General features: G+C 42.4%; 1 protein-coding gene across 2 annotated transcripts; it reads right to left on the minus strand.

Moving 5' to 3' along the window:
• Positions 1–40: 40 nt before the first annotated feature.
• On the minus strand, positions 41–8,684 carry fdft1 (farnesyl-diphosphate farnesyltransferase 1). 2 transcript variants are annotated; one of them, XM_073492247.1, is made up of 8 exons: positions 8,520–8,684; positions 4,945–5,042; positions 3,347–3,530; positions 2,979–3,107; positions 2,696–2,887; positions 2,200–2,376; positions 1,643–1,795; positions 41–1,564 (listed from the first exon to the last, which is right to left on the minus strand). In XM_073492247.1, exons 1-8 carry the CDS (start codon positions 8,616–8,618, stop codon positions 1,337–1,339), a joined length of 1,260 nt encoding a protein of 419 aa, XP_073348348.1. In that variant the 5' UTR covers positions 8,619–8,684; the 3' UTR covers positions 41–1,336. The 2 variants fall into 2 exon arrangements, with proteins under 2 accessions (XP_073348348.1, XP_073348347.1); XM_073492246.1 differs by lacking the exon at positions 8,520–8,684 and having other exon boundaries at positions 4,945–5,427.
• Between the last annotated feature and the right edge of the window lie 7,415 nt (positions 8,685–16,099).

A 16,099-nucleotide genomic window follows, 5' to 3' on the forward strand; every position in this document is an offset into this window, starting at 1 on the left:
AACATGACTTGTGTTTTATGCACAACCACCATTCAGTCTGTTTCGATTCTTTCACCTCTTTATTTGTTCAAATATGTACAAATCAAAATGTCACATTACATAGCAATGTTTGTAGCTCTCCTTTGGTTCTGTACAAGGTTACTCTGTGCTAGCCTTTCTACTCACCAAAGCTGCGTTAAGGACACTTTAGCTAGCAGTCTTAATATGCATTTCTTTCAGATATCAAATGTATCAGAAATTACATTTGTTTTTTATTCATTTAAACAGTTCACGTCAAAGCTACTTCGGAATTGCACTGTTTTCTTTTTGTCCCTATTTTCTTCCCTATCTGCAAGAGTTGAAACAAAACACAGACATAAAAATTCTGAAACTAAACTCTCCTGTGCGTGGATGCTAACATACAGTTCATCTACTGTGAAGTACTCTGGTGTAACAATTCATTGTTGTTCTGTTTCTGCTGTAGAAACATAACAAGCGGAATATTAAGCTAGTTTCCTATCTGACATGAAGAAAGAGACAAAGATCTGACACTAAATTAAACAAAAACTTAATGAGGTCTGGTGAGTGTTTCCTCCGAAATCCTAAAACAGGCAGTGTCGCGTGCTTTGCATTTCACCATTACAGCATATTTAAAGCAACACTGTAACTTTCTGCAGAAAGATGGTTGATAGTTGAGTCTCCATCCATCCATCTACTGTAATCACTTATCCTTTGCAGGGTCATGATGGGCTGGAGCTGATCCAAGCTGACATCGGGCAAGTGCCAGGGTCCACCAGTCTAATACATAATGAAATACCAAATCAGGTCTTTGGAGTCAGACCAAGACTATTGACACAAAGCATTGCTATTTGACGGCCTTGGAATGAGTCTCAACAATCAACTACCTTTCTCTAGAATTACTTTAAAAGTTACATAGTGTTACTTTAACAAATAATTATCTGTTAATTCCTATCCTGATATACTCAGAAATGCCGAATCATTACACTCAATTAAAAGGGTCAAAATGTTTAAAAGAAATCACACTAAAAAAAGAAAAAAGATAGAAGAACACAATCAACATAAACGTCAAACAATAAAACACCCTGAATTGTTTCAATGTGTCATTTATGCTGGTGAATATAACCACACGACACCGTGTGTAAATGATTTATCTGGTTGCAGGATGGACTATAAATCACTATCAAATCCAAATGAGCCCAGCCTGCTACCAGACGCCCTCCACAGTCTAAACATGTCCATGGTCCTGTGACGGCCATAATAAAGAGGGCAGAGTGTGAAGAAGTGCTTCAGAGTCGGACCTCCAGTGTGGGAAAATGGGCTTTGTGAGTCAATGATTTCACTGTCCCTGCATGTCTCCGGTGCCCTGCGCCTGCGCTGCTGTGGTGCTGAGGTACTGCCAGCTGAGGGCGGCGAGCAGCATGGCAGCAGACAGGTACATGGGCGACAGGTGGTGGGTCCTGTTGGGGAGGCTTGACTGCGACAGAGCCGACTTGTCCCTGATGACAGCCAGGATGTGTAGGGTCTTGTCCCGTGACGGGTCAGTGAGGGAGACCTTCTGTAAAATCTGCAGAGAGGGAGATTGATTGTGTTAAAGTGCGCCACTATATTGGAAGTTAGAGAGCAACCACGCAGACACACCCACCTCCTGGCTGTACTGGGCGATGATGGTCTGCACTGCTCTCATGTTGGTGGCGTCCATCATGAGCGTGACAGCCTGTCCCTTTCTGATCTTCACTACTCCCTGGAACACCATGGGGTTGTTGTAGCATGATGATAGTGTAGCTATTGCCATCACCTGGTGAAGAGAGGATTAGCATGTAGTCAAGTGGAAGAAAATAATTTAAATAAATGCGGGCTTGTATTTCTCTGGCATCAACATTTATGTATGTAACATTAACAACCCGTCAATGGGTTTGAAAGGCTTGTTTTTGTTTTTAGCATCAAAACTATGCCACTTATTTACAAACTGTAAAAACATGTCATAAAGTCGGTTACGCTGCACAAAAACATTAGAGTATTACAGTATTTTCTACTTCTAGCCATGACTGTGCTGTCCCCACAGAGGTGCAGGACTTGAGGACAGTGAGTAGAAATGCCCAGAAACTGACTGGAGTTCTGTGCTGTTTAAATATCATGTCGTGCAAATCAAATTCAATCACTGTATCATTGGATTGCAGTAAGTAATGAGTCAATGTGTACCTGAGGAATGGCACAGAAATTGAACACGCTCTGGTTGTGCAGGCGGGACAGGTAGGCGATAACATCGGGGACGTGTCGCAGAGCATCAGTGACCAGCAGGTTGAGACAGGAGAGAGCCGACTCCAGCTTCTCGGGATGGGCCAAGTCCTCGAGACGACCTGCAAACTGACTCCAAGCCTGCAGGAACACAGAGGACACAATATATCAACACACGGTACGTTTTTTTACTCAGTATTCAGCAATATCAGCAATACATGTCGAAATGAGTCATGTTGGTTTTGCTTTTACTCTCTGTCAGCTATCTGCGACACAACTATCCTTGCTGCGTAAAACCTGTGTGCAAAATCTCCATATTCTGCTGATAAAATGTGAGTAAATATTGAACTTTGAGTGCGTTCGACCCTGAAAAGCATTCGGCAGCAACTATCATACTGCATAACTGTGGGGCTCGGGTCAGACGCTCAGCTTAAACAAACAGTCTACACCATGTATTTACCTCTTGTGGCCAGAAGGCACGTCCCTGCTGCGTGTCCTCCAGATAGTCTCTGATGATGTTTGTCTTCTGGAGGAACAGGCCCATGGAGTTCGCCAGCTCGGAGTCCCGGCCCACCTCGGGGTCCTCCAGCTTGGACGCGGAGAACAGCTGAGACAGACCGACACCGACCAGCCCAGCCACGTAGTGGCAATACTGCACAGAATAAAACAAGATGGCATCAGCTTTTATAAACTAACATCAGCTGATATGTCTAACGTAATGGTTACACAAGAATGTTATTTACCAGGTCCCACTCCTTCATGGATCCCACTTTCTTCTCCAGGAATTCGGCCATCCCCACTCCCATACGGTGGCAGATGTCCGAGATGACGTCTCTGTACTCCTGAGCGAGGTTTCTGAATTCCAGTGATATCTGATCGGCACACGTGAAGATTCTCATTAATGATTAATAACAGCCTATAATCTGAGTGACATAGATTTCATTTTTCTATCACATACCATCAGAGAAATTAGACAACCATCTTACAAACTTAAATCTGCGATTAAAATAGTATTTTACAGTGTACATTTTGTCTGTAAATCTGTTTTTACACCAGGCCGTAATGTATCTGCCTACTGCCCATCTATGAAGCATCATGCGGTGCTACTGACCGTGGGGAAATCCTCCAGAACCTGTCGGTCCTTCTCCTGGCTCTCTGTGAAGCACCACTCGTCCTGGTACAGGTAGGTGTGGAAATCGTTCAGCATGGGGACCTTCTTGTCCAGAGGGATTGTCATGTCGTCCTCCACCGTATCCAGCGCTCGCAGCACCAGGTAGAAAATACAAACTGCATGCCTGGATCATAAATACAGGAGAGAGGACATTAGACTGACTGAAAAGCTGCCTCGTCACTCGTTCACATGACGACAGAAATAGCAGGATGTCACACATGTCGTCACAGATCAGGCTGGTCTATATGTGGAGGATTCCCTTTGACCCAGGATATATTACACACACACACACACAATAAAGATGTATATTTATTTACAAACAGATGACATCTCTTTACTGATAGTTCTGACCTGAACAGAGGTCATAAATTAGACATCTAGCAGCAGCAGCAGGCTTCCCTGCTTGTAATATGAGCAGCTTCCTTTTGGACCCCTGCTGCAGGTCGTCTCAGGTTACCAGAAGAATCCGACCACGTTAAATCGTTGGGATGACTTAATGTGGTCTTTTGGATCCGATCAAACTGGCTCAAATGACCGACGGACGCTTAAGGTCCGCCGAGCACAGTCTGAATTTGTAAAGTCAGCTTTTTAATTTTGTGTAAACTCACGCTTAAGTTATTAGATTCTTTTTCTGATACCACGTAAATAATGATACAATATCCACATTCACTGGAAGCAGATTAGATTTTCAACCCGAGGCTGAACTGATATTAACATTATTACAAATATGTTGGTATGTGTTCAGTGCACAGGTTTTTAATAGTATCAAGAGATATCAAATATCTTTTTTAATCTAAATTTAAGATTCTGGTATTGTGACAACCTTAACACAAGCTACAATCCAATACTTTACAAACCTATGGAAAATTTAAGACCATGATCGCTTGTCTGTAACTTGATCTCAGTGTAAACGAGGGCAACCTCAACGGCTCTTCCAGTTCACATAGCGTGAGTGTGCAGATTTGATTAATCGCTTTATAGACAGACCAAAATGTGTCAGCTTCGATTTTCGGCATTGCTTCATATTATGATCCTTGTAATGAGCATTAGTTTAAAGATAATAAGGTTCTATAAGTCCTTTATAAGATGCTTTTTAACATGATAATAAGACTAAATGTCATAAATCATAATCATGTTTATTGTTGGATAATAAGAGAATAAGCACTTATAAGAGACTAGGTAACAGTTTATGCTGCTGTGCTTGGATTGATAAGTTATTGATTGGTTGTGTTTGTGCTAAATGTTGCCTAAGATAAATGACACTATGCACTCATTCTGTGTGCCTGACACAAACATTTACATGAAGGCATGTGTCTGTTGTCAGACTTGTCAGGGCATGCCATAAGGAGTAAGGAGACACATGCAACACAGTCACAATCAATGTTTTTAACTGCATTTTGCATGTTTAACACAAAAAAGTAGCAGTGAATTAAAAGGGAAGTGCCCCAGCCACCGCCCCTGGTTCTGCCCTTCAGCGGAGTAAACATGCCTGCAGGGCGGACACACCCCTCCTCACCTGCAGCCCAGCTGTCACTCACCTCAGCTCTCCGTCCAGCGCCTGAATCACGGCCGCGAAGCTCCGGCTGGTTTGGTTCAGGTACAGGTAGCAGGTCCGCAGACTCTCGCTCATGGACTCCTGGCAGGAGAGACAGAGGAAGGCCGTGTGTCGGTAAGAAGCTGCGGGTCTGAGGGCGCTGGAGGGTCGGGCGGCCTCCTGCAGGCCCCGCTCCCCGAGCCTCCAGCCCAGAGGGAGGGACCGAGGAGCGGAGCCGCAGCCCCGCGGCGCCACCGAGAGAGAGCGCTTGAGCACGGACAGAGAGACCGGACACTTGCAGCAAGCTCCGGCCATAAGAGTAACCTGACAGCACGAGCGACCGCGCAGCTACAATATGAGCCCGTCCATGTCGACGCCTCGGCTGCTGGAGGGGTTTGAAACACGCAGTCCATGTAGAGGACAAGCGAGAGGTCGACCGAGGTGAGACGGGAGAGAGCTCCGCTGATCTGGCGCAGTGCGACCTCTGCGTGGAGGTGACGGGGGTCTGAGCACACTGCTTGTAGATCTGCGCTCGTGATAGGCTGCTCCTCCCACCTTCACCCAAAACAACGCCAGCTGGAGCCAACCACACCACGTTTCATAATCTGCTCCAGTGAGGCAGTGAGGAAGTGAGGCTGCTTTAGCCCGACGTGCTAACCAAAACACACACCACTGTGTGGGAGGAGGAGGAGGAGGAGGCAGTGTGGGGCAGTGTTGTTGTGACTGCAAAACAACACATGAGCTGAAGTAGCCTGTGCGGCATGTGCATGTTTCAGTTTCCTGCTGGTGCATTTAAAAAGTTGAAAAATAAGTTTGTCTTTCAGGAAGGCTGAGGGACATGGTGTGTTTTTTTTTGGTTTCCATTCATCTGTGATGCATCATTCGACTAGTAAAACTGTTTTTCTGAGGCATCACTGAGTTGTCCAGATTAACATGAGGACAATTTGACATTAATCCAGATGTTTTGGGTTCTTTAAAGCTGCATCAAATTCATCTGAAGCGTCCTTAAACCTGCAGCACTAGAGCCAGGCTTTGGTTTGTCTGTTCTCGGCTTCTGTAAACACAGTCGACTCACTTCCTCTGAAGATATGAAAGTTTCATTATAAGGAAACAAATATATTATTAACTTTAGTGATGTCTCATTTTCACAGCAGGCTGAAGGTGCCATATGTAAGACGGGGCCATCTGTTGAATTCAGTTATTAAAAACATAAAGGGGGCATCATATCACCGGAGTAACCGCTAACTGAAGCTAACTGTAGCTGCCATTAGCTATTTAGCTTGCTTAGCTGTGCATCTAGTGGTCCAGACTGGGGGCTCAGAGCACCAAAGGAGTGCTGGTGTTTACACCGCTGGCACAGGGCTAGTTGGTTAGCATGCTAGCTTCAGTAGATATCTCAGCAACACAATATATATCAACATCATAACTTGTGTTTCTCACATTCCGTGGATGATTTTAGTTCATTTTTAAATGTTTTCAACAAATACTCTTACATCATCCACAGTCAGACCACTGGTATTTAACAGTGATGCAAGTGACCTTTGGTGAGACACTGTGTGAAGCACGCTGTGGTCTGTGAGTCTCCACTGGATCCCAAATGTGCACTCCACCGTCCTCCTGGCTCGAAAAATACGGTAATTAAACACATGCTTCCCTCTGTAGAGGTGCAGTGTTCCTCTTCATAGGCATGTGAGGCAAGAGTAATATGTGTCTGTCCTTGACATGGAAGGTCCAGGTTTCCAAAGCAACACTTCAAACTGTGCCCTGCTCATACGACAGCCAACTTCAGCTCTTGAACCAAAGGATGGTACTCGCCGAAATCTCATGGACCCACAGAGACCGACAGGTCCGTCCTCGACCCTGTGATTCAGCCTTCTCTTTATCCAGAGCAAGTACTCTACCTCGTCATTTTCTATTTTCTACAGATATTTTGTATGTATCATAGCAACCAAAGCATCTCAGCTGAAAATACAGTGCAGCTCATGAGTGCTCTCAAGCACTTCAGGCTGAATATGTGGAGGCTGGAATCAAAGTCATTCCCGGTTTGGACAAACTGTAAATAAACAGCGAGTACTGGAGTATGGACACTGCAAAAAGCGTGTGTTCAGAACAGAACAAGAACTACGGGGTGGATTTGAACCCTGAACTCAACAGCCTGCATGAGGCATGCGCTTTACTAGGAGAGCTACTTATATATATATATATATATATATATATATATATATATATATATATATATATATATATATATATATATATATATGTATACAAAAAGGCATGTTTTGGTCATCCAACCTCCATCAGGTGGGCTATGTTCCAACATGGAACGACCAAAACGTCATATATAAAAAAGATGATAAGTAGCTCTCCTGGTAAAGTGCAAGCCTCATGCTGAGGTTGAGGTTGCGGGTTCAAATCCGGCCCGTAGATTTTGCTGCACGGAGTAAAATTTTGCTGTCATAAAAACTTTAATTTTGCACCACAAGAAGTTCTTTAGACAACTGCGACTGAAATTGAAAATATGTCTAAAATTACTTTGTAAAAACTTTAGTTTAATGATGTCACTTGGTCAATCTGGCTCTCCATTGGACGTCTTTTCTACCTTGGCAAAGACGCTGAATTGAAGTCTTTTGGATACGTTCTTGCTCAGTGGGAGTGATCATTTCCACTAATCATGAGTGACATCGCAATTGTAGCCTAATATCTGACAAAATAATCGCAATCTGATTTGTTTTACCATATCGTGCATCCCTCCTATCTATGGCAACAGCAATCTAAATGTAACCAGAAACATTGGCATTAGCCTGATAGTCAAAATGAATTGCCATTTTGTTTTTTATCAATTTATCTATTTTTAGATCAGGTCACATAATTTAACAGTCACAGAAAAACGTGTAACACCTGTTTGATTATGTTATGGCACTGTGGAAGTAGCACCTACAGTCAGTCTGACATTACCTACTTGTATTATTTAATAAAGATGAAGCATAATATGAATCACAGACGCAGTATGGTTGTTGTCCGGGCCCTTTAATAAAGCTGCTTACCAAAATAAAGGCCTATAAAGACTCATGTTGCAGTCTCTGCAGTGTCTCCGGGTCACATTGGTGTTAAAAAAGTGGGATTAGCCGTCAAACATGCGCACAGCAACTCTCCCCGCTGCTGAACCGTCCAAGCTCATTATGTAACGTAAATCCCGAGTCAATGGTCAGATCTGCCTGAGTGCGCACCGCAGCCAACACAGGAGAGAGAGCACAGATCTAATTAGTGCAACTAGCTGACTGTGTTTCCATCAGCTGACGAGGGAGCAAAACTGACCATCATATGGGTCAATCCATTACAATGCAGACTGTGTGCACTAAGCATGTGCAGACCTACTTGTTAAATAGGCCTACAGTGTTGTTGTGGCCGGATGCTGAGATAAAAAAAAAAAGAGGGGACATTATGTGCTGGATCAGCGAGGGTGAATCTGCAAAAAGCGCCCGTGCATCCAACCTCCATGTCGCTGCTGTCTTCATATTCACATGACAGGTTTATTCTCATTATAATCTCCTTATTTAAAAAAGCGCGTTTACTCACATAATCCAACTTTGGCATGACGGTACTGCAGCCCCCCATTTTAAACTTAAACAGGTTGAGGATCTCCTCCGGGTGGCCCAGTGACTTCAGGATGTCCATGTTGCTTCAGACGTTCAGCTGCTACTCGGACAAACTGATGTGTGGACCTGCCGAGCTGATCTCCATCAAAGCGATGTATTGCCGAGATGCGGCAGCAGCAGCAGCAGCAGCCTCGAGAGGACTCGGCTTCCACTCACAGACCTCGTCAGATCGACTGACGCGTCCGATTGGTTGGCGAGTCATGGGCTTAGCGCGCCGCCTCCAATGAGCGAGCAGAGCGTCTGGTGTGATGCCCCGCCTCAGTGTTCTGTCAGCGGAGCGCGGCTTCTGATTGGTCGGCGGTTTATCCGAAAGGGAAACCCTACCTGCTCATTTTAAATTATATAATCCCGAGAGAGGTACCTGTTGGTTATGTTTTACGCTTTAATTGACACAGTTTACGTTACATATTATCTTTAAAAGTATGAAAACTGTTTATTTTTTTAAGCTTTCTCTGTTTTTCTTAATAGTTTGAAGGAATATCATTTATTCTTTTTTATTGTTCAATTGTATTCTGGTATATTTTAGCCTTTTATGCTTTTTTGTGTGACATTTTTGTGACTGGGAATGTGTATTTTTGTTATTTATTCAACATATTATTTATTCATTCTGCATAATAACAGTCTTTATAATAAGCATTATCAATTTTTATTTATTTATTTATTTATTACATTTTGTGTTACCTCTGGAGAAATAAGTCTCACAGGAGCGAAAGTGTGAGAATATGTATTATAGATAAGTAATTTTTAAAAAAAAAAAACAAGAATACTAAATGCTACATATTTAACTAACAAAATGGTGACTAACAATAGTATTTTAGGACAAAATAAATCACGAATTAAGTAAGGAAGCCTGGAAGTTGTAATAAAAACTCATTTGTTCAAGCTATATTTGATACTGAGTTAAAGGAGCACTACGCGGCTTTGAGGAAGAATTTTTAATCAGATGAGAAAGATTGTCATTTCTTTATGCCCAAACTAACTAGATAAACAAACTCTCTTTGTTTAAACAAACTGACCTTAAAGGACAACACAATTTCATACTTTTCTCCCTTGTCTATATGTGGCGGACCCTGCCACCTTTCTAGCTTCAAACAGTGTTCTGGACCTTATTTTCCTCTGAAAAACAGCTTGTTTATTTGAATTTCTTCTCCACAACTACATGGTACTCACTTAATTAGGCTGCAGTAGGTGTCTTAGCTCATGCACTGCTACGTGACGTCAGTTAAGCTGAGTTGCTTCATTGCCAAGTAGCTCATCAGCCAGTCAGTGGAGGATCTCCAAAATCCACAACACAACCATGGAGAGCATACCCAGCTCCATTTGTACCTATCTCACTATCTTTTTGACTCTCAGTCTTCCTTGCAGCTTCACACAAATGCACATACATTTGTAGACATCAACACTTTTACGTAAGAAGAAGAGCGAGACTGTATATTAACCATCAAAACCAAAGTTCACTCGAAGGTCGCGACCTGCTTGAAAAACATTCAGATTTGTAATTGGTGGCCTCATATGGTCTGGAGACAGCTCCTCACCCTAACTTTAGGACTTCACAAAGCATAACACAAGCTAACTAAAAGTTAGAGGTAGGTTAGAGATCTGTCAGCTGCTGCAGGTCACGCTCCTTTACAACACGAATGAGCTAAAACCATAATCTTGATGGTTTGGGAGCTAATGAGGATCCGCTGAGCTCAGCAGCAAATCCAATAACAGTGAAGATGCACAACGCTGAAACACTGAAAATGCTGCGTGTGATTCATTACAGGGGAGAGCATAATGAGAATCAACACCATGACTTTACAACAAAGTCTATTTGAACGGTTCATTTGCAAAACCAGATATCTCTTTATGATTTACTGTCCTGAATCATTTTATTTTTGGGAGCACTCGAGGGAATATCAAACTGGTGTTGGTGGATTTATTTTCAGAACGGCTTTTTATCTATTTTTACAAATGAACACCTGCTTATGTATTAGAAATTATTTTGCCTAAGAAGACATGCACCTATAGGATGTGAGAACAGCTTGCCTAATTGCTCCTGCTGCTGTTTCCTTGTTGGTATATATGTTTAAAGTTGCATGTTTCCACCCTGAACTATCTCATTTGTTTCATGCACATGCCCAAAACTGGACTCTCTTCACATCAAGCAGCATATTCACTTACTGTGTTAGTAGGCCTGTGCTGCTTTACTGACTCACAGGCTAATGGGAGGGCAGTGCCTGTCTTAAAGTGTGACTATGTGCAACCTGAGGTCATGTCAGGGCTGCAGACCATCCTGATTTCTCTCTTTGCTCTTGGACTTCAACACACTTTGACCTGTTGCAAACTCAAACTCTGGAACGCTGACTACTGGAGAACTGAAGTGCTGTTGCTGAACAACAAAAGTATCCCTGGAGCCGCCCCAGAGCTGGACAACAACAGTGCAGGTAAAACAGGTTTTAACTCTTCTTTGCAGCCACCTTTGTGGTTTGTCTTCCTCTGTATAGCTCACCATCTGATCCTACTGCACCTTGCACATCCTTAAAGGCCATCCCTTACACCCCTTACATTCTGCACACAGCGCCTCCTGGTGAAAAGGAGTGTCTGTGCCCAAGGAAGTGCAAAATTCACTTCAGCGTGCTCTCTGAATCAATCAATCATTCAATCAATCAGTCCGTCAATACAATTTATTTTTATTGTCAATTAGAAAATGGTCAGCTGGCTACCCAGCACGCTGTCATGGGCCAGATCTGGCTGTGAGCTGTAACTTGGGTATCACAGGCCTTGTCAAACTTTTACTGTGAAAAAGACTTTTTGCAAGTATACGGACATAAACCAGTGTTTTAAATTTAGCATGTTGACCTGATGATAGTGCTACATGACAAGAGAGGATCCCCGGACAGAGTACAGTTCAGTCTTCAGAAAAGTGATACACCGAATGACAGGAAGATTGACATTCTGCATGGTTAAATAAACAAAAGTTAAAGTAACAGATACTTCCTGTTGAGTTCTTCAACAGCCAAGACCTTAATGCCAGTCTGTCAGCAACTATTCACAGAATAACACCGAGATCCTGTCTAACGTGTTACTCTGCTCTGTTTATGGCAACAGTCTCCTAACATGTGTTCACATGTCACCTTCTGAACCTCAGTCAGAAACCACAAGTAAACATGAAGGAGCAAAACCTCAGTAACCATGATGATAAAGAGCAAACAGTGCCAGACCTCCGGGGTAGTCGTATTGATGATTTCGAATGGGTTTCTATATTTCAGTCACCAGATGTCATTTGTTTTTTTCCCTCATGCAACGTTGGACAGACGGAGAAGAAAACAGCAACTTCATTTTTGTTCAAACAGCCCAACAAAGTTGCCTGATATGTCACATAAACTGTTGTTTTTTTGTTCCAGTGTGATTACACTCATTCATCAGAGTGATAGTAGAGGCCTGTGCTAAGTGTGTCATCAGGATGAAAACATGCTGAAAATTAAAATACTAATAGAGACATTCTTATACAGATATAGGCGCATAATTTGGGATCATATAAAGTCATTTTCAGCCATCTGAACGCAGGACTAATAGAGGAATAAAATTTTTACAGAACTTCCTCGAGGGCACACATCTGTGAACTAAAGCCAACCTCTTGCACAGTCTGTGTGTCACTTTGTGAATCACTTTCACCCATAAAATGAACCAGAGGAACCTCATAACCCTCCAGCTTTTTTCATTTTATGAGGCAAAACTATCATGCCTCGCAATTTTGACAAAGGAGGGCTCTGATCTAACTTATTTGCATACATTGAACAACTTGCTAAACTGGAAAAAAGGGGGGGGGGGGGACTGAGGATACCATAAGACGGCTGATTACACACACACAGTTTAGCTTGGCAACACTGATGCAAGTCTGTATTTCAACAGCATATATGTTAGGTAATAACAGTGTGGCCCTGGGCATTACCAGGAGGATGAGGAGGAGGAGCTCTTTGAAGGCCACAAACTGTCAAGCAGTTTTCTGAGTAAACATGTTGAGAATGTAACCATCCAGTTCCTGCCTGGTTTGTCACTGTGCTGCATGATTTTCCCTACAAGAGGAAAGAGGAGCCACATTTTTAATCAAACGTCTCCTGACCTGGGCTGAAGAGTCTGGATGGAACTTACCATGTGAGTAAATTAACATCTTGCTTTAACAAAATCCTGAAAGAGAGACGAAAAATGTGTCTGGCTTTCTTTTCTTTGACATTTTCCCATGGTAAAATAGCTGAAGGCAGTGTACAGACGCTTAATTTCTTTCAAAATGTTCACAGACCTCCCACAAAGCCAGAATTTGGTTCATTTTAACAGCCACACTGTCCGGATCTTACACCTTAATGAGTCTGTTTCTGTTCAGGTTGAGCCGTAAGCGTCCCTTGTTTAATGGATCTGAAAAGGAGCCTCCGCTGTACACAAAGAAATGTCAGGTGGCTCTGAGAACTCTGCTGGACAGATATCCGACAGACAGGTTGGACGGAGTCAGACTGAGGTAACTACTGACTGAAGAGGAGTGAGAGTATGTGTTAATGAAGGCTGTAAAACGATGTGTTGAAACAGGAAAGTGGCAGGTTTATTTAAGTACCTGGGTTGTTTTAGGTCAGAGGGTATTTCAGGTATCACATTTCCAGTTCCTCATGTCACACCAAGCTCAGGCTAACACTGTAGTGTTATATTATGTCAGATTATATGGTTTAAGTGACATGTATCATCGTGTTTGAGTGTATTTTCTGACATAACCCAACCTCATAACCTTAATTATGTATGTATATCAGCCTTAGAGATATGTTTGTAGAATGGACACAAAATAATATGTTTGCATTTCACATTACGTTAAATTCTTATTTGTTTTAACATATTTGTTTTGCGATTAATGCAAATATGAGCTATAATGAGCTTTCCTGATCCGCAAATGTTTTTTCAAAGACTGTGAAGAACTCTTAATTACATTACATAAGTCAACAGCAATTATTTATATGGTAAAAATTATATTTATGATCAAGCTGGTTTGTTTAGTATGGAAGCCCTAAAGGGCCATGCATTCATACATTTTATTTCCTCCGTTTTCCCGTGATAACGAGTTAATTTCATTTGTTTTCTCGAGATCTCGAGTTATTATCTCGAAATAACAACTGTCGTTTTCCTGAGATGACGGGATAATTTTCTCAAGATCTCGAGATAACGAAACTATTCATACCATTCAGTGGTTTTGTGATATTCACCCAAACTTTTTATGCCTTACAATAAGATAAGATAAGATAAGTTTGTGTTACAGGACCAGCTGTGGTCACTCCTGCACACCTGAAGCCTGCGTGAATGGAGGCACAAAACACCCGACTGACACTGAGAGCTTCTTTGAGCAGATGTCGTCCTGGGCTGACACACAATACTCTGTGAACAAAGTACTGGAGCATCTCAAGTTCAGACAAGCCGAAGATGACGGGTTCCTCAGCGACTCAGTGAACAAGAAATTTATGGAGTTTCACCGTGACTTCACTGAGGAGTGTGGTGCAGAAGATAAGCAGCATTCATGGGCTGTCATTGAGAAACGGGAGGAGATTGTCATGTATGGACCGTATTATCCTAATTACAACAATGGGGAGCACAGCGAGGACATCATTATTAGACAAACCCAGGAGCTGCTGGAGTCAGATGCTGTCTCAGAAGACTGGAAGGTGTATGTTTTCACCATGAACAGCCCGTGCTTGGCTAGAAACACCGATCCGTGCATGCTGAAACTGGTTCAGAAAGCTCAGGAGTGGTGGAGCGTGTATGGAGTGAAGACTCATATAGGTTATGTGAAATGCTGGGGATTCAAAGGACCTAAAGAAAATCTATTCAGGGATGTTAACTACACCCAAGTGGACTGTATTGATCAGACAGAGGAGCATGAGAGCTACGGTAAAGCAGCTGAAAATCCTTTATGTGAAAACCTGTTTTCTGCTGTGAAACACCTCCTGAGATCTGTCAGGTTCCCTGCAAAAAACTTTGAGCTGGGTCAAGACTGGAAGGGTTGCTTCAAAAGTATGTATGATATTTCACCAGAAGACAAGATAGACATTTTCTCGCAGGAGGTGAACGCTGTCATTGAAGCTGCACAAGCTCTGCTTTCAGAAAAATGTGGAAGTTTCGAAGAATTTTTAGAAAAGGGACGGGCATTTGCATCCGGTTACACTTTTAGTTCACAAGTATCTGACGGCCTCCAGGATCAAATAAGACTCACGTTTCAGCAGTGCTGGAAGGAGATGGTGCAGGACAGATATGCCGAGTTCATCAGGGAGAGGCTGACTGAAGACTTCAATCAATGCACCGTCCAGCTTTTTATCAAAGATGTTGTGAATTTCACAAAACAATACTTACACATTGGAAAGATACAGTTTTTAGAAGATTCAAAAGCTCCACAAGTTGACCCATAATCCAACATTCTCTGCCACAATGATTTCATTTTCCTCATACTGTCAGGTGTTGCAGCTCTGTATTTCCCTCTGTGTGAAACACTCTGTTTTAGCTCCTGTCTCTTTAAGGCCCCTCCTCCTGAACACCCAGTCTGCTCTGATTGGTCAGCTCACACACGCCTGAGCCAGCACCGCTAACATCAACAGATTAGCTGTGCTGAATTAATTCTTATGTGTCAAACTAGCCACTATGTATACACGATGCAAATATGTGACATGGTGACGTAGTGTGATGTCACAAAGTCACGGAATTAAAGGCGGGACTACTGACGAGGCGTTTCATGAGCAGTGTTTTCTGTGGGAGAAAGGAGCCTCTGTTGGTGCCGACTTTGGGCTTTTTAACTTTTCAGATCTTTTACATGCCCATGAACCGATAAAAAAAACACTGAAGGAAAGGGAAAAAAGGGTTAGGTCTCCTTTAAGACTAAATATTTCACAAATGTTTGGCATGCATTTGAAATGGAAAGAATGACACTGAACCTTAACATCACACATACCATTTGCATTACGTCAAAATGCTTTGACTTTATTAGTTTCCTCAGGAGAGCTACAGTTGCACACAGAGGAAAGATCATCAGGTAGTGTTAGTGCACACTGAGAAACCTCTCACTGTGTCTTTACTCACAATATATCACAAATGGTGTATTACAATTATACTGGAGTGGAGTTTTTTTTTGTTTTTTTTTACATATATGCTCATATATTTGTTATTCTGGTAATTACATGTGGCCATATCCCACATTTACACATGTTGCCCCCCGTGCTTGTCACAAGCAAATTAAAGCATCATTGCTGACAAACTATACAGTTTTAATACAATCCTCATTAACTGTGTGGTTTGGGGTTGTGCCTTTAATAATAAATACTAGCTCTGAAGATTTCTGTGGATGCACGTCTGCACTCGCGCCAGCAGAGGGAGCTATGTGCCATCCCTTCCATCCTCATTCATCATGTGCAACTTATTGCTGCATAGGTAGTTTCTCATGTATTTTCTTCATAGAGGTGTCAATACTGACATGTTTGTTTTTTTTTTTTTTGGTGT

This window comes from Pagrus major, chromosome 22 (genome assembly GCF_040436345.1).
Source record: "Pagrus major chromosome 22, Pma_NU_1.0".
Lineage (NCBI taxonomy): Eukaryota > Metazoa > Chordata > Actinopteri > Spariformes > Sparidae > Pagrus > Pagrus major.